Source organism: Camelus ferus, chromosome 9, assembly GCF_009834535.1.
Source record: "Camelus ferus isolate YT-003-E chromosome 9, BCGSAC_Cfer_1.0, whole genome shotgun sequence".
NCBI lineage: Eukaryota > Metazoa > Chordata > Mammalia > Artiodactyla > Camelidae > Camelus > Camelus ferus.
Window position 1 is genome coordinate 46996194 of NC_045704.1, and position 19543 is coordinate 47015736.

General features: G+C 47.2%; 1 protein-coding gene and 1 non-coding gene across 2 annotated transcripts in view; one reads left to right on the top strand and one right to left on the bottom strand.

The window, feature by feature from the left end:
- ZFHX3 (zinc finger homeobox 3) overlaps positions 1-19543 on the top strand; it is a 300481-nt gene that overhangs the window by 245090 nt on the left and 35848 nt on the right. Inside the window, 1 exon segment of the mRNA XM_032486653.1 lies at positions 11655-11762. Coding sequence (XP_032342544.1) covers positions 11655-11762 — 108 coding nt within the window.
- On the bottom strand, positions 18295-18401 carry LOC116666186. Its single transcript, XR_004323029.1, has one exon. It is a non-coding gene; the product is annotated as a U6 spliceosomal RNA (small nuclear RNA).

Genomic DNA, 19543 nt, shown 5'->3' on the forward strand with positions numbered 1-19543 from the left:
AACTGATCTTTTTTTCCTGCCATAATATATATTTAATTTTAAGATACACTCTTACCTAGGTTTTTTTTGGGGGGGGGGCGAGTTTCTCATTGTTTACCGTCTAAATCCTCCTCTTCACTCCTCTTCTTCCTTCTTTTTTATGTAAAGATGTTGCTCAGTAAGTGAGGAATCACTCACTCTTCCTCATCATTGGGCAGTCTCGTCTCAAAGATCGCGTTGCTTTTTTGCCTACTTCTCAGTCACACCTTTGGCTTGTGTTACTCCCTTCCTTGCAATAAATCTGGGTCTTAAAAAATGAAGCAGAACGTTTTAGTTGGTGCAGGTTTCCTTTCCTTCTCTCTCTTCCCCTTCTGGAATTTCAGGGAGGACTCTGACCTAAGGATTTCCCCTGAGGGGTTTCTCCAGTTGCACTGTGCACACAGAAGAGCTTAAACACCCAACATGGCTTCTTTAGAGTCTGACTGCGTGCTGACAACTTCTTTGGCTCCCTTATTCCTAACTGTCCCAAATGCCAACTCTGTGTCATAGAATCGCCCTTTCTGCCCTGTCTTCTTGATGACTTTCTCCCTTCATGGCACTAGTTTCTCTTTGGTTTCATGTTTTAGTTGTTTATGAATGTTCCCACCACTAAAGAGAACGGGTGTGAGTCTGGAATTTAAGTTCTTTAAGTGAGTTGCTTGCCTTGGTGGTCATGACTGTGTGTTTTTGTGCCTTGAGATACATTGCATTATACATTTGGGGAGTGTAATGTATTCCTTGCTTTTCAGGGAATACTAGCCTGTTCCTAGGTCTACGAAATCCCTTACGGGAGGCAAAGCAGAATAAATGCCCACAGGGTCCTGAGGCTGAGACTAAGATACAGTTAGTAGCTCTGGGAGATTTGAGGATGGGATGCTGTAGCTAAAATCACTGAGTGTGGTTAGAGTGCTGTGGTAGGAGTGGTGGCATTTTGTTAAACCCTAGAAAAGGACCATTTCATTCAACAGGGTCCAAATTTTAAAAATATAGAGGCTTTGTGTTCAACCATTGGTGTAACTTTGGAAGTTTCTAAAAAGGAGGAGAAAGATCCAAGAATTTCCTTTCTCCCTTTAAACACAGAAGAGCTATACAAGGTGCACATTAAAAAAGACCACAATTTAGCAATTCCATCTGCTTTTCCTCCCATTAATTTAGGAAAGCTGTTGAACATAAACCTCTGGATTTTCTCCATATCTCAGCTTCCTGCTTCACTTTCTTTGCAGTTTCCCCAGAAGTGTCCACTAAAACATGTTACTTCTGCTCCCTAGTTGTTTCAGACTGAAGTGCATTTGGGGACTTGATGATTTTGAGACTGACCGGGTTTTTAACTCTCCACGTGGGGGCACATTTTTAAATGTCTTGGTGTGACCGACAGTGCTCCGGCAGAGGCAGGCTGTTAGCCGCTGTGAATGTGTGGTAGGCACCTCAGGGCCCCCACCCCGGGGCATGCTTGGGGGTGTAAGACTCTGCTCTGGGCCACCTCCAGGTTCACATGAGGTTCTAGCGCTGCATTCTGGAATGTGCAATGCTGTTACGTATGCAGTGACCTTTGCACATGCTTGGGTCTGGCCAAGGGGCGGTCAGGTTTAACCGGTGCTTTTCTGGGTGCAGCGTTGCCTGAAGTTGGCCTGACGTCTGTTCCCAGATTTGGTTTGGAAAGCGTAAGCCTTTGTGCTGTTTTTATGAATCAGCTTGTTTTACCAGCTGTGCATAGAAGTGGCTTATGATCGTGCAAAGTGAAGCTCGTTGACAGCCCCTCGCGCCGCAGCCCTCGGATGGGAGCAGACTGGTACTTTGGCCAGCGACCTGTGCTTCACAAGCCGGAGACCCTTCAGACTGTGTGGGCATAAGAGTGAGGCTGCAAAGGGACTGGAAACTCGAGTCCCTCATTTGTCACGTTACTCAGACCCCTGGAGTAATGGTTTTATCTTTCTTCATTATGTGCTGTTTGTTTTGATGCCCAGAAACAAAAATATTCACCTTTTCCCCTTTTATTTCCCGTTTTTGCCTGTCTTCGCCCCAAATAGTCCATCCTTCCCTTCGGTGTTGTCACGTTGTGTCTCCTGCTCATTGTGCCACCTCGCGTCTGCAGGGCCACCCCCTACCTTCCTTCTTTGCTGTCGTTCCGCAGATTGTGTCCATCAGTGCTGGTGCCCCCTTTAGGAGAGCCCTCCTGCAAGGTTTCACTTAGACCATTAGGTCCTAATCACCGTCATCTGATACCACTTCTGGACTATCCTGTGCATTTCCTGTATACACCTTCATTTGTATAGAAATGCCTAAGTACACTTACAGGCCTGCCATGGCTTTGGGCTTTTTTGTTTTGTTTTGTTTTTGTTTTTGTTTTTGTTTTGTTTTGTTTTTTCATCCATGTATTTCCAACAGTTTCCAAGTAAAAATAAATAAAATAGAAAATGCATCATAGGGGGGTTTTTTTGTTTTTGTTTTTGTTTTTGCATGGAGCATAAGATCTCTCTGACAAGCCAAGTCAGTTTTGACTCAGAAGGTGATACCAGACTTCTTTAATGGAAACTGTTAATTTTTTTCATTTACACTCTTTCTATCACTCATGTGTGTTTATCTGTCTTGTCTTCTGCCTTCTAACTGTGGAAGCCTGGCAGTGTTTATTTCACACAGGGTGTTACTGAAAGACAGATGCTTGTAGGGACTACTCAGGCCTCACACCTGGAATGTTAAAAAGCTTTCAGGCAGATCCGTTGGGTTGAAAAAAGTCCCTCTTTATAGAGGAGGAGGGACTAGGGGGGTAGGCGGTACCCCATCGGAGGCTTCCCTTCCTCACCCCCGACATGGTCATGAACTAGTTCTGACTGGACATCCAGACACCTTAGACGATGCTTCCAGATCCACAAAATGGTTTCTTCTGATGAGTAAGCATGTGAGGCCCCTCTTCCTCCATCAGGACCCTCCGCCTACTCACCCTGGCTTTTTCCACCTTTGCCTTTCAGACATTCCGCCGTCAAGACGTTCCCATTTACTCCCTGCCTGCCTCTCTTTCTCAGCAGCACACTGAGTTAGAGTCATCCTTTCTCTCCACGACTTTGTATTTAACAGAAGGGTGGGGGGAACCACTCTTCTTGGTTTCAAGGACCTTCTCTTTCGCTTGCCTCTTCTTTCCAGAACATTCCAGTTTGGTGTGAGGTTAAACTGTGCAAAACACTGTTTGAAAGAAAGGAGAAAAAGAGAAAAGAACTTGTCAAAATGCATTTGTTAGATCACATTTTAAATGAAGTACAATTGAAGGTAGTTTTTGTCCAAAGAAAGGAAAAACCCCTGCAAATCCGCTGAGCTCCCAGAGAGTGCGCCTCCTTTGTCGTCGCCCTGACATTGAAGTGTAATTTTTCATGGTTATTTGGACTGGAAAATGGGGGGGGGGGAAGGGGAGAGACGGGCCTGCGATTATTTCCCATAAATGACAACACAATCACATCACGCTCCGCTACAAACATGCTTGGGGAATTTGCCTTTTTTACGTTTCGTGTGTGGAAGTAGCAGCAGCAGCAGCCGTGGCTCCATAGAAATCCCGGGGAATTAATCCCCGCTGAATCCAGCGTACTTCAGAGTTCTGGGATGGAGCTGGGTTTCTGGTGTAGCGTGGATTCTGAAACCATTTCAGGGCTGGGTTTGTGTTTTTTTACACACTGGAACTCACATCTTTTAGTTGTTTAAAAAAAAAAAAAAGATCTTCCTGGGAATAGCCACCAGGCGAGTCAGTGACATATTTCTTCCCGTTGTGCTTTGTCACCGCACACAGGCTTTCATCCTCTCTGCGTTTCTGCAGGGGGCGGCCCAGGTGCTTGTGCTGAGCACACACATAAATGAAACTGGTTGCAATACTGGCTCTAGGCGGTTCCTCCCTTTCTCCCCTCTCATGACCCCCACCCACCCCCTTCATTCCAGCACAGTTTCGACGAACTGTTCAAATGACCAAGCGGCCTTGCCCGGGAGAGGAAGGGCGGCAGGACCCCCGCTCGCCATGCAGCGGTGCTGTCTGCGCAGGAGGGCCGCTGGGAGCGAGACTCTTCTCTGGGAGGCCTGAGCAGGCCGTGGCCTCTTTGGACCCCAAAGATGCTCTCCTGTCGATGCTCAAGTTAGAGGTGAAGCCAAGCAAAAGGCAGATGCAGGGGCTCCCCCAGGCTTGCGTTCTGGTCTGCTGGACCCGGCTTTCTCCAGTAGGGGCTGCACTCGCAGGCTGCAGCCGACCCGGCTTCCCAGGCTCCCTCATGCTGTACAAGCCCCATTTTTCTTGTTTCTATAAACAGTGGCAAGATCTTCAAATATACAAAAGCATAAATGGTCTCTATTCTCCAATTAGTCATTTTAATAATACCCGGAGTTGCCTTCAGAGTGTTGATTCTTTTAGCCTGGTGCCAAAAGCCCGGAGCGGGGGAGAAGGTCGGGGAGGGGGCAGCGAGGGGGCCGCTTCCTTGAGCACTGGGCTTTCCTGGGTCTTCCTGCAGAGTCTCCCCCGCGGCCCCGTGCAAGGCTGGCACCTCCACCACCAGGCAAGCTCTGTCCAGAAACCCCAGGCGCGGCGGCCCCAGGTGTATTTGGTAAATGAACTCCTAGTGGGAAAAGGAATTCTTGTGGGAAAAGGAATTCTTGTGGTAAAATGATCACTGAAAGGGTCCCTGTGAAAAAGAACTTGTCACTGGAGGAGGGAGTGTGTGATCTTCTCTGCGTCCTCACGTCCTCTCACCTCTTGGAGGACTGAAACTCGTTTTTACAACTGTTACCTTCAAGAAGGCATTTGTGTTTAAAACAGCTGGTTAGCTTTTTGGTCACATTTTTTTTTTAAATGCCCTAGAAGTGAAAAAAATTCCCTGTGGGGCCACCAGGCTGACCCCTGACTGTTCACTCCAGCTGGAGGAGAAGGGTCCTCAGCAGAGTGGCCTCGCCTGGCGGAGACCTTAGACGTGTGACGACGTGGAAAGTTTTGCCTGGGATGAGGCTGACCTGGAGGGGAGCTGACCCCTCCCTGCCCCATGCTCTGTGCCCCCAGGCCTGGTGCGAGGGTCTGAGGAGAGGGTCTGGAGAGGCCGGGCCCGCGGGAGTGCAGGAAGGCAGCCGCTCAGCCAGAGGGTATACGTTCCACCAAGTGCCTTGGGTTCTGTCAGTGCCCCGGAGGTCTCGCATCTGCTGGAAAAGGCATCTTATCCTGAGAAGGTGGGAGAATAGGACACTTCTGATGAATAAAGGAATGCCCCAGCCTCGGAACCCCTGCCGGCTCTGCCCTCCCACCCACCCTCATCCTCACCTGGAAGGTTTCCCGCCTAGACTCTGAGCATTGTGTCTCAAAATGTTTCGCTCACCTAGTGTTGATGTGGATCCTCGGCCCTTCGTCTTGTGATTCCGCCTTTTCCTTGATTAATCTATACCCTGTGAAAACGTAGAAAATGAAATAGACAAGGTTTGCCAGCAATTAAAAATAATATTCAGATGATCACCCACAAAGAACTTCCAGGTAGTAAGTTCCCTGTTCTGTGGGCATAGTGAGAACGTGCAGTCACCTTTACTGAGATGCGAAGTCCAAGGATTCGTGTGTTAAATCAATAGTTTGCATTGGTGGGAAGCAAAAAGCACCCTGATTTAAGGAAAAATTTCTGGGGCTGTGGTACTGTCGCTCAAAAAGCCATGTTGTCAGGGTTGGAAAGACGACACTGTGGAGTAAAAACCATGGTGTCGACATTTGAGAAAATGCGTTTGGGAATGTCGTGGAGGAGATGATTGCGTCCTGGGTCTGGGAGTCACCGTGCATTTGCAATAGCCCAGGGCACATGGAGGGTCACCTGCTCCTAGGACCTGTGGTCACATTCAGTGAGAGCACACTTGCCAGAATGCCACGAGGGAGAATGGTATAGTTAGTGGCCCACCCCTGTGGGCGCGGCCACAAGCTCCGCCACCATTCACCTCTCCCTCCATGACTTGTGGAGGGAAGACAGGACTAGAGGTGATGAGCTGGAGCAGCAGACCTGTCTGTCCATCAACACTGCAGATCACATCCTGTTACAAGTTTCTCTTGTCGCAGAATTTCAATGCACTGGATCTTATTTGAAATAAGCAGTCTAGACCTTTGCCATCATCTAGGATTTGATTTGACCGGGATCTGCAAAATAAAGCGTGCGTATTCTGTAGAATATGTCCAGCCATTAGAGGTGCCTCTGGATAACAAGAGGTGAGAGGACTGGGCAAGCTGGGGTGCTCTGCACTCGTGCTCCAGTGGAGCCGGCCAGGGCTGCAGGACAGCCGATCAGCCACAGTGTCCCACGGTGAATCTGTAGCCATAGAGCCCAGCACTGGCACTGGACTTTCAGGAACCAGAGGACAAGACATAATCGTGGATTCCCTCCGCTACTCACCACAGAGGATCCAGCCAAAGTGGCTGCCACCCTCCATGTCCCTCCTGCTGGCCCACGTGTGCCGGGCCTTTCCCGCCTGCTTCAGTGGTTATCCTTGGTTAATTAGGTTGAAAATGGAGAAAGGAAAAGCTTTAACCCTATCTTCAAAGTAAGCAGACTGGTTATTTTGTTTTTCAAAGAAGAGGTCCAATATACAATTAAAACTTGTTTCTGGTAAACCTCATTCCAGGAAAGATGAGCTTTTAACAAAAGGCTTTTGACAGCTGCAGGCTATTTCATTTTTTTTAATGCCGAATGAAAAATCAATACATTTTTCTGGGTTATACATATTCAGAGCAGGCCTGATATTTCCATTATAATGGAAAGTGGGTGTCTGTGCACATCTCTCCTGTCAGAGCTACCCCGCCGCATTTTCCAAGCCACTGCTAAATATTTCAAACCTGATTTGATTGTGGTTCATGACAGCTAATGTTTCTCAGCTCTCGAGCCTGCCGACAGGCAAACACACTTTAGTTCACTCCCCTCCACCCTCAAACACCGCTCCCCCCAAAGAAAAAGGAAAGAACAAATTCATTCTTCGGGGATCCCAGATTGGTGTATTATTTAAGTAACACGATCTCCTGAGCCTTGGGAAGAGACATCCTGGTTTTGAGTAGAATTTCCAAATTTCTATCATCAAGGCCCCGTGCGGGTTTTGTCAGGTTTGAGAGAAGGTTTGACTTAGTCTCCATGAAGTTAGGAACAGTTAGGATGAATCTCAATCACTGATGATCTCCTCTTCTTCAAGTCTGTAATTGATTTGTAAAACACACCCAACGAGCACAGCCCTCGGCCCTGGTTGTTAAGTGAACAGTATCGTTTTTTAGCAGTTGGCGCGTTTTCCTGACTGACATGTTCGGAGATTCGTGTGAGGTGGTGGTGATTGCTGACTTCGTGGTGATGCCCCCACCTGGTATTCCTTCCACCAGCCCATTTCCAGGTTATTCATAAAATTATTGCAGATCGCCATGGGGCTGCCAAGTTGGCACACACAGTCACCATCACCAACATGGGAAGTATAAGGTACGTAATGAGAACCATTTGCATTGGCGGTGAGCAAACCCACCTTGACTGAAGGGAAATTTTCTGGTGCTGTGGTATCATCAACCCCAAAGCCCAAGCTGCCCTAGTCCATTTGAGAATGTATTATCTGCAGAAATTCTTACACCTGAGGGCTTTGCCCTTAACCAAAGACGTGGGTGAGCGATAGGAAGTGCTGTCTGGGAGAGGCAGTTGTGAAAAGGAGGTGGATGGAAGGAGATTTTTTTTAAAAGTCTTCAGCCTGTGTTTTACATGGAAGTTGAAGGCAGAAGGGACACTAAGGGGACCTCACAATTATTCAAGATTTGCTTCTATTTCCCTAACCCTTTAACATGGAAATACATCCGAGCAGGAGTAGGGGCCCTAGTTTGAGGGCTACTATGGGGTGTATCCGTGAAGTCTGTTTCTGGAGTGGAGTTTAGAGACGCCTCGTGTGGGGTCTTCTGAAGAAGAGACCTTCTGTCTGAGATGGTGGGGCCCGCTGCCTCCTGCCAAGAGCAGGCAGGGCGTGTGGGGCAGAGGTGACCTCCATGCCCGGGTCTGGCTGCACCGAGGAGGCATCCTAGTGTGTTCTGGTTGGGTTCTGAAACAGCATTCAGCTCTTCAGGGAGAAGATGGTTTTGATTTGTCTTTTTTGGCCCTAAAAATGGTGCAGTTGTTGTTGCATGTCTTAGGGAAGGAGAGTAACTTCATCTTCTGAGGGAAAGACAGGGTTTTCCCGATAAAATTGGATCATCATCCATCAGGTCTTCACGTGTTCCCACCATCTGTCAGTAGCTGATATTATAGAAAAAACAATTGAGTTCTGTAATGACCCCGGCCAGTTGCCGCTGACTTTTCAGGGGACAGGATGGGGGTGATACACTCTGTGATCTGTAGGGATAATATCTTGCCTCTGCTCTGTGCTCTGAGTATCAGATACACATGCCTAAAGGGAATGCGGGCTGGATAACCCGCCCCAGGAGCTCAGAGTGTGGATGCGGCTCTGTTTCAGAGCTGGGTGCCATCCTGCCTGTGGTTCCCATGTGTCCCCAGTGCAGGGGGACCCTGGCCCTGCCCGTGGGTGCCCGAGGCGCAGGTCTTAGTGAGTGAGGTTGCCGGAGGCTTTGGGGACCAATAAAACGTAACCCCGCCTGCAAGGCATTGTGGCTCCGAGCTGTCCAGACAAATTCATAGTTTGTATCTCTGTTTTTTAATCATTTCTCTACCTTTATTGGTATTCAGAGCTCACAGTTTTCTGGTTACTGTCAGTCTGGGCTTTTATCCATTTTAAAGAGCTCTTTTTACCCTTGCTGTTGATGATGATGGTATAAAGACAGATGGTGTAACTGCTTATGAATGTCCTATTTTATTTCCCCAGGACCAGACAGTTGACTTGAAGACGTATATTATTTCCACATGCTCAGGTTAGGCGGCCCAGACAGTGTCTGCCTCCTGCAGTCGGCTGCCCTTCCAGGCCTCATCATGCAGAGGGCGACACCTGTAGGTCACACGCAGAACTGCAGGGAAGCGCCTGCTTGGCTGAATGGGACCTGGTTTTTAGCGGGGGGTGAGGACATGATCTGCTTGTAAAGGAAGCTGGCTTGTGCAGGAGTTTCTTAATCATTTCTTCCACCAAGCATATAACAGCTCTTTGGTGAATGAGTCACAAATGATAATATTAAACCTAGAAACTCAAAAAGAAGAGGACTTGATTTTTAAATCTTTAAGAAGAAAAGGAAAGAAGGAGAGGGGTAGAAAGAGAGAGAAGAAAAAGAAGTTCCAGAGTTAACCTCTATCATCTGCCCTCTCACTGGAACAAAACTGCCTTCACTTTTCTGCTTGTAGCTGGGCAGAGAGGGAAGAAAGCAAAGACCCAAGTAGGCTCATAGAATGAGGCCTCCAGGAGTAGTCACAAAGCACCATGTGGTTTCCTTGCTCATCGCATGAATGATGTGCTTTTTCGTCAGTCTCTGTCTTCTGAATAGATGTGTTTGGAAAGGCTCAAAGAACTGAGGTCAGTGCCAGAGTGACCGTGAGTTCTTAACACTCTGCTGGGATGGCTGCAGCCCACATAATTCACAGGAGAGAGGCACTGGCCCTGGAGATGGCCTCCCAGTGGGTAAATTTCTTCCTGCCTCTGAGAATAGCACCTTCAGACACCGTTCATCACATCGAGGTGTCCCCTGTTTTGTCGGTGTCAGATTCTCTCTGTCTAAGGTGATAATGTGTGTGTGTGCCTGTGCTCACGCTGGAGAGGAGGGACCGTTGAACCTTCTCTTTGCATAGTCACATGTGATTATTGTATGGATACTTACAGATGTTTTGTATCACAGGATGCATTGGGGCAGATGAGTATATCTTAAGAGACCTAGCTACTTTGGGGAGACCTAGCTACTTTGGGTAGACCCAGTTTAATAATATCGATTGAATGCTAGTATCACCATTCAAAGATGGATTTTATCATTATAGCATCGAACAGTTTTATCAAAAACCAAAAATGTGCGTTGCGCATCCTGCCTAGAGATAATTAAGATGGGACATATATCACACTGTGTAACTCGCTTGTTATTGCTCAACTAGCACTTTGTGTATAATTTTTCTTTCTCTACTAAAGGGTGTATAGTTTAGTATGGTGCTGTATATTTGACTGACTTCAAAGCATGGTTGCTTGATTCTTCTCTGAACTAAGGGTAGGTTTGGGGAGACTTGATGTTAGCTGTACTAGGCAGTGAGACAAACAGGAGATGAAAAAATTGTATGTGGAAGGCTCTTAGTTGGAGAGGAAAATAAGCAGTATCTTCTCTCATCCGTGTTCCCCGTGACCGTGTCGAACATCCCCTGCTGATGGTAATGGAGAAAGAATATTCTCTAACCCCTAGTCTGGTTTGTCAGTTCTTGGACTTCCATTGTCTTTTGGGGAAGAGTTAGGAGAATCTGGCTTTAAATAGGTACTTTCTTCCTCAAGTGTTTTATAAACCCTCTGAGATCAGTTTATTTTGATCTCTTTTTACTTCCTTTGTGAGATGGAAGGTTCTATTTTCTGGAGAGTTGGAGGGTATTACACCTTGAAATGGTGAAAAGTAGAGTTGGGGCTGGAATCACCTAGGATGACACTGGACAGAATCCCCAGTCCATGGTCCTAGATTGGACCCTCGTCCTTGGCTTCATGGATCTGGTCCAGTGCCAGCCTCGGTGACGGTGGTGGGGGCTGGGCTCCAGAGTCTCTTCACCCAGGAAGGTGTGCTCTTCAGAGTCTCCTAATGATGTTCTGAACTCACCTTGGTTTGCCTGCCTCATTCATTCATTTAACCCTTCTTAATTAATGTTTTGGATGATGATCCAAAGGGCCAGGAAGAATATCTCTTTATCCCCACTTGGGCAATTGGTGTTTTACTTCACCATTAAACCTAATGCTAGAAATGATCATTCTTTTTCCTTCACTAAAGCAGTGTGTGCTGAGCTGGGGGGAGTTTCCCTGGTTAGTCTTAAGCCTGTGGTGGGTAAAGAATGGAATGACTTCAAAAGGAAAGTGTATGGTTCTGTTACAGCTTCTTTTCCCTTTCTCTTCAAAACCAGCTTCTCTCCACGGGTCCCTGGCATGCGCACAGAAGTGTGTTTTCTAGACCTCTTCACAGTGATGAAGTCATATCGCTGATATTCTGTGATTCTTCAGGATGTGAATGACCGTACAGTTCTCCCATCGTGGCCTGGCCTGTGCACAGGCACCACGAGGCCCTGCCGGGGTGAGAGGTGGGATCTAGTCTCGTTGGTGTCGGGACGCAGCGTGGCTGGAACCAGGCACGAAGCAAACATGGGGTTCCTTTCACATCTTCAAGTGTAAAAGACTTGTGTGCATTTCAGGAACTCAGATGGAGCTATTTCTTCAACAGGATTAGCTTTTCAATGAGAAAAGCTCAAATGAGGCATTCAGCATCCATCTGGAGATACCTCCTGTCCACATGTCTAGAGCAAGTTGCCATCTCATACTGACAAGCAGGGCAGGAGGGTCCCCCTTGCATACCCAGACCTCGGTGTATCTGTGGTGCCGTCAGCCTTGCAGGGGCCGCTGGGAGGAGAGGAAGGACAGTCGTTGGCTCTGTTCTGTGGTTGGCACTTCTCTGGAGTAGGAGCCGAGAGTCCTTCATCTTCTGTCTGCTTTTATTTAATCCTTGACATTTTGTTTTTCTTCTCTTTCAGAAGAAGCCATTGAAGATGTTGAAGGGCCCAGTGAAGCGGCTGCTGATCCCGAGGAGCTTGCTAAAGACCAGGAGGGTGGAGGCGAGAAGGACCAGAGCAAGTGGACAGGTAGAGTGCGGGGCTGCCCTCCAGCCCCCGGTGCGTCTCCCCCCAACACAGGAGTGAGGCCATCAAGTCAGGGAGCAGGCACATCCTTAATCCACCCACAGTAACTAGGCTGGGTCTGTGCGGTGGGAGATGGGTTTTTTTTTTTTTTTTTTTGCTTTTTTCACCGGTCACCTTCCTTCTCCTATTATGTAATATTGACAACTTTTTAAACTTGTTTTAAATGAGCCCAAAGCCAGCTTGTTTATCGAGCATCCTGGAGTCCGGTTCTGCTGGCGGCTCCGTTGTTCCAAGGTCCCATTTCTTTAGCGCCACCTCTCTGTTGTGGTTTTGCCCTTGATGTGATTCTTCCTCCACAGGAGGGCCAGTGCCCTGTCCCCCCTGCTCCCAAACCCCACGGAGAGATTTGCCATGTAGAAGTTGACTGGTGTCTCCGCTGTGTCTCTTAAGATCAGTGGGGCCTGGGCAGCCCCTGACACACTCGGCCTCCTCCCCAGGCCCCTGAATGGCACCCAGAGGGGAGGCAGGCCGTGCAGCCAGGCAGGAGGATGGCTTCCCAAAAGCAGAAGAAATTGAAGAAGTCAGGAAAGGAAATGCTATTTCTGGAAAAGCTGGTGTTGAGAGAAGAGGGGCTGGACATCTCTCAAGATGATAGGATTTTGGTATCGAGGGAAGGAATTGCTGAGACTGAGAAGAGAAGCTTAGGGTTTTTTTGAGGAGGAGCAAAGTCTTACCGGGACAGAGAAGTCTCCCAGAAACCACCACAGTAATTAAAGGAAATGCTATGACAAGCAACAGAAATTATTTTATTTGGTCAACCTAATTCTTACGGTCTTTCATTATGAATATTGTAATACTTTGATTTTTTTTGAGAAAATATTTACCTTCTGGAGTCCATTTTAGTTGGGCCTTTGTTACTTTTCCAGGCATGACTGTTCTTAAATCATGTTCAGTGTCGGCCTTCACTATTTAAACAAGATACAGAATCTTGGAGGGAGGCCAGGGGAGAGCAATGAAAATGACTGAAGGCTGAGAAATATTGCCTCTGAGAAGAGGCTGAAGAAATTGGGGCTCTTCAGCCTAGAAGGAAATTCGAGAGGCAGCATAATAGCTTCCAAATATCGGGAGGGGGCCGGCACACCATGTCCTGTGCATCCCTGCCGCTGAGTGACTGACAGGGCACACTGGGAGAATTTTACTGTCTGCACTGCCCATTGTCCCCTTTTGAACTGGGCTCTGTGGTGTCCAGAGGCCTGAGCTCGAGCTAGTGCTAAGGGACGGGGCCGAGCCCCCCAGGAAGATTCGGAACTGGATGAGGACCAGGGAGTAGGGGATGCGGTCCATGCTGGGAGGCCCCGAGTGTGTGGGGAGGATCATCCCCAGTTACTTCGTGTGGGTCGGGATCCCAGGCTTGGCTGTAATACTCAGATGAGACCTGAACACTCTTTGCAGACAGCAGTTGAACACAGGTGCCCAGAGGAAGTGAACTGGGGAAGAGGATTTCATGGACACAGTTGGAAGACTGAGTGACCTTCCAGGCCATTCATCCTTTGTTTTCACAGTTTGGGAGCCTGGTTTCTAATACTACCTCTGCCACTTCCTAACTCTGTGACCTCGCGCGAGGTGCCCTTCTGCGCCTGAGTTTTCTCACAGGAGAGGAGCACTGGAGTAGCACCTCCGTCGGTGGCATTGCCGTGAGGGATATTTGAATATGGGCAGCTTGGGACGGTGCCTGGCATGTAGTGACTCTGTATCAGGAGGGGTTTTTTTGGTTTTGTTTTTAGTTTAGTTACATAAGATGAGGAAAACTAGTGTCAGTTTCTCTTTGGGTCCTCCCATATGAATGTAAAGCTGTTGCCAGTTTTTTATAGAAGGGGAGGGAAACGACATAGAAGGATTTAGTGGGGTTGTGCATATGGTACTTGGTGCATGTGTTTCCTGCATTCTGTGCACTCAGGGCACTAAGGAAACAACAAAAAGTAGCCATCATTTGCAAACACAGTACAAGCTCTGTGCCTGACATTCCATATATGTTTCTCTAATCCTCACGCCTGTTTAGGGCAAGGTTTGTTGAGAGCAGTTCAATTAAATCCCATTCACCAAGGGCTTTATGATTCGGTGGGACTGTGTCTTCACAGCACTGGTGGGCATGCTGGGCAGTCAGGAACGCACACAGACTTAAAATGAGCACGTAAAATGGATGTCTTCAATAAGGCTCCACTTTCTCATTCATTCATTGCAGCAACGTACCTACTCAGAGACAGAAAATGAGTAACTCAGAAATGCATCCTACCAGTTGCTCAGTGGTAAAGAGAGAAGGGAAAATTCTTTCCCGACTCCAGCAAATGATCCTCTTTTGACCTGAAGCATAATTTTGTCTGTATCATTTTGAGTGTGTAATGACAGGCTTTATTAAGGTACTTGGGCTGATTTGATCTTGGAATCGATATAGGTGCCAGCAACCTCTTCTGAGCTTTCTTTGGGATCCTTAGTATTTTATTAAAAAAAAAAAAAATCCCTGTGTTTGTTCTATTTACTCCCTAAATTGAGCTGTTCCTATCTGATTAAATGTGATGGGGAGTGCTTCCTCCCTGAAAATAAATAAACAGCGATTTCACAATTTGTACTGTTGATTAGTGGCTGCTCAGGATGCAGATGAATAATATTTCAAATGGGCCTGGATAATTGGCATTTTCTCAGCTATTGATCATGTAGTTTGGGGGTTTGTGCAGGAATGGATAATCTTTACTAAAAATTTTTGTTATTTATTTTTCCACTGGAATGGGACTCCTGACTTCCTTTCTGATGTCCGTTGGTAATGGGCCCTCTTTGGGCTTCTTTTATTCAGGAGCCAGGTCTTTTACCTCAAGTGACAGCAAGACAAGCAGGGTGGTGATTGGAACTGCGCCACCATCACTCCCACAGTCAGTAGTTGGGTCCCTGCCATGCGCAGGGCCCTGTCCAGAGTTCCACTGACCGCAGGTTGCTTGAGATTATAGGCCCAGCCTTCAGGAAATTTAACACTACTGGAGATTTCAGGAACCCTGTATCATCAGACAGTATTCCTATAGATCAGTGCTGTCTTGTGTGAATAAAAATGCTCTGTGTCTACGCTGTACAGTACAGTGGCCACTAGCCATATATGGCCATTGAGTACTTGAAATGTGGCTAGTCCCACTGAAGAGCTGAATTTTAAATATCATTTAATTTTCATGAATTTGAATTTCAATAGCTGGTGACTGGCAGCTCCCCTATTGGCCAGTGCAGCTAGAGATACTCAGAAGGAGCCAGACTGACCCTGAAAGAATGTGTCACAATTCCCATTCTACTTCTCAGTTATTATTAAGGTTTCATTCAGCTCCAGCTGCATGCCAGGCACTGGTCTTGTGCGTCACACCTGTCCTCCCCAGCGGGCAGGCCGTGAATGGCCCACAGGTGCACAGGTACTGGCCTCCACAGCCCTTGGGTGGCCTGGTGGGGCTGGGGGATGCTGAAGCCAGGGACAGTTGCAGCTTCATCTGTTGATACCAGTTTGCTATCGTTTTCTGTGTATGCTACGATGTGGAAAAGAGTTGGGCAGCAGAGCTTTGTCTACATTATTTCATTTGATTGTCATTCCCACTCCATGAAATAGACACTGTAAGTAACCACCCCCTCGCCCCGTCCCACCATTTTGCAGATAAGTTAACCTTCATGCAGGTTGCCAAAAGGCACCCAGACAAGTTCAGATGTGCATCCTGCCTCTTCCACTGACTCTCACTGAGGGCAGAGCCCGGGCTCTAACCTGTGCACTGTACCACCTCTCTAAGGATGGAATTTTTCAGTCTAATCATTTGATCCAGTTTTCCTTCCTATTCTGAGTATAGAGAGTAGCACTGTCCTAAAGATGTGCAGCGGTCAGCAGTCACACAACAGCCACCTGTGTGTTTGAAGCGAGTGGGACTGTCAGCCAGGAACCTGCCTCGTAGTAAGTCATTGTTGTGCTCAGTCTGAAAACAGACTGGGGAAGTGGAAAGAACACTCTCGATTTGGAGTCAGGAAGCCCACCAGTTAGCGAATGACCTTGGCTTCTTGGAACCTTGCATGTCTCACCTCTAAAACGTGGACAAATGACACCTGCCAGCCCCAGCCTGGATTCCATGATGGGAAGTGGTGGCACATGCACAGACCCTTGGTAAACATTTTGGGGTTACGTCTACTCAGGGCAAGTGTAGAGCACACTTCTGGGCCGGCGGAGGGTGCAGGAGGGCTCTTTGAAGCCAAGCCTCCTCCCTAATGCACAGCCATTTCCACCGTCTAACTCTGTGGTTTTCTCTTTTGAAATGCAAAAAGGATGGCTTATTCTGTTAGCAGTGTGGATTTGAAAGTGTGTGTTCTAGATTGAAGAGCCCCCAGTGTCAGCAACTGAACAATCATTAATGCAGTGATTATCCAATCAATCATTAATTGCTATAAATTAAGTGATATACAACTAATGTGATGCTTTATCACCAATAATTAGGGGTAAAAATTGAACTGTTGGCAAAGAATCATAGCAAGATGGTTATTTAACTCCTGTAGCCATCATGGATTCCAGCCACGGAGCACTGAGCTGGGTCTAGTTAAGCTAATTTTAGACAAGATGACCTGGGGGTATTGATGCTTTAAAACAAACAAACAAACAAACAAACAAAAAAGATGGGGCAACAACCCAACTTAAAATGACAACATGATAATGTTTCAGAAATCCCTAACTGATGTCCATGTTTGTATTTGTGAAAAATTTTGACTTGGAATTGTAGTTGGAGTGTTGTTTTTCAAGGGGAATGGCCCGAAGGGATTTTATTTTATTAATTTTTTTGAATCCATGATGCTCACCTAACACAGAGCAATTAGTGCAGTGGAGCGTCCCTGATTTGAATCTATGGAAGATTGCTATTAAAGGAGGTATTAATGGGCTGGCGAGGCCTGGATGGCTGTTAGGGAAGTGTGTTTCTGGACTATGGTGCTGGCAGGCATGATTTCAATCGGATGTGACATGTTTAACATAAATGTATAGTGTGCGGCTCTTGCTGTGTATGAATAATTCCTGCAGACCCACTGCCTTCCTAATTACTGAGGTTGGAAAAAATCAGGTCAGGCACATCCTGGTGGAAATCTATTACCAGCCTTCCCCTAGTCTCCCTGTTGTTTACGGCTTTGTGTAAATCGGGATGCCATTATATGGGGCACTGAGTGCCTGAAATGTAATCTGTGACAGAGAATGAAAAGGGGCAAGAAATACATATGTGTGTGTGTGTGTGTGTGTATATATATATATATATATATATATATACACACATATATATATATATGACTAAAGACTAAAAAGGTATGTGCTGAGAGGGGAGTGGTCTGTGCTACGAGGCATTAGAAGCCCAGGGGCTCCCAGCCCGGTCCTGCCACTAAGATTAGCAGCATGACCTTAGGTCTCTGGACCTCAGTTTCACAATCTATGAAGTGTCAGGTTTGGACTGAATGGGTTCTTGCGGTCCTGGAACTTCTTAAACATACAACTGGAGGAGGAACATTTGTCCGGTAGTGTAGAATCTTGGAGGATATTCCTTTCTAAAGTCAGAACGCTGGGAACGCGTGAGGGTGTCCCTGGTCCCTGGCCAGCTGAGAGAGTGGAGCCGGAGCCTGGGGAAAGCGTTCCCACGAGCACCGTGGGCCCTTCCCGCGACGGTGGGGCAGCGCGGGCCCGCACCTGGCCCTGTGCTGTCAGAGCCCGACGGGGAGGACGTCAGTGGAGGAATCCTTGGAGACTCACATGGGTGCCTTTGGCTGCTCATGTCCCAGCCCTGTTGTTGGCTGGAAACCAGGCCATTCACTGCCTCTACAGAAGTCATTTTGGCCTAATTCTCTGTCCTTCCTAAACGTGGTTCCATCCCTCTACCTCACTCCAAAGTAAATGTGTCTCCACAGGCAGGGGCGTGTGGGGGAGTGCTGGGAGCCTGGCTTGCGTGGCCCCTTTGTGGTTCGCGTTCTTGCCAGCGAAAACCGGCTTTGGCTTTACGTTTTTCACACACAGATGGGAATCATGAGGCTAAGTCCGTTTTTCCCGAGTCCACTTGTTCCCCGCCACCACCTCCACTCCCCACTCTCTTTTTGTCCAGGCCACTTTCAGGCCACTTGGCTGCTTAAGTCACTGCGGGCAGAATTCCGTCTCACAATTGAAAACAAACCATTTGAACTATTTTTATGTTGAGAAGCAAAAATAGATAAAGGGGTATGGCGTATATATGGACTCGCCTGAATTCCAGTAATTCAGAAGCCTTGGCTTTGAGAATTTCTGTTGTAAGTCATAAGAGAGATGGGCACCGCATCAGCGGAGCAGCTGTTTTTGTGGAGATAGCTCATGCAGACAGCGGATATGCAGAAACAGTCACTGGAGCTCACTTTCTAGAAAGGACGTCTTATGCAGTCACATAACTATGGTAACAGCGTAGTGAGAATCATCCTTAAGGTATAGACCGGGGGCGGCAAAATGTAGATTAAGGAGCAAATTAGTTTTCATTACTGTAGAAAATACCTTGCAGATTTGCATGTTATGCTGGCACAGGGGCCATGTTAACCTTCCTTGTTTTGTTTCAGTTTCAGCTTTTGTGCTGATGAGGGAAGCACCTCTGTTATTAGAATCGTGATCATGATTTTTTAAAAATACCCAGTGCCTTTCTCATGGGATAGCCGAGCACTTTCGTCAGGCTCTCGCATTCTTCTTGGAATCCACCATTATCTTTAGTTAGCAGGTCAGAGAGCTAGAGCTCATCAATGGGAAACTTCGGTGCTCCAGGCTTGTGATCAGACTGCAGTTTGCCTTGTGGATCAGGGATGGATTCCCCAGGGGGGAGAGCTGAAGAGCACGTAACATAGGAGTTTTCTCTTACCATGTGAAGATTGAAGGAGACTTGAAAATCCTGTTTCTCTATTTGTCAGAAAGAATTGTCAGCTCTTTATAAAAGCATTTCTTCATTTTTGTTTTGTTTTTATTTTAATAAGACTTTTTTTAGAGCTGTTTTAGGTTTATAACAAAATTGAGAGGGAGGTACAGAGATTTCCCATTTACTCTCTGCCCTTCCCCTCCCCACGCATTGCTTCCCCCGTGATCAACACCACTCACCAGAACAGTACATTTTTTGGAACCACTGATGCCCCTGCACTCATCCACCATAATCATCCAAAGTCCACAGCGTACTTTCCGGTCACTCTTGATATAAGTGCCATGGGTTCAGACAAATGTATGACAACATATATCCATCATATCCTATCACAGAGTATTTGTATTGCCCTAAAAATCTTCTGTGGTCTGCCTGCTCACCTCTCCCCAACCCCACATCCACCCATTTTTCTGATCTCCAGCACCTAGCAAGTGCTTAGTACTGTTTGAATGTTTCATTAACAGTCAGTAGATGAAAGACTGTGACCATAAACACTTTCAAGTCCAAATCATTAACGACATTCTGCTTTCTAAACATCAAGCCCATGGGATGAGTAAGATTCTTCCATGTTGATTGATAGAAGAGGCAAATTTAGGGTGTCTGTGCTTGTCCTTAAAACCAGGCCTCTCCGCTCTCTCTGTGGTTATGTGTCCTCACATGGACCCATACTGTTTCCCAGAAATCCTTCAGAAAACAAAACCACAGTGGCACACGTTTGCGCTGTCACCATGTGCGAGCCTCTGGTGGGCTTCATGGGCCTGGTCGGTCTTGCTGGCCTCCCAGAAATGCTGTGAGTCAATGCTGAACTCCAACCAATGGACAAGGAGG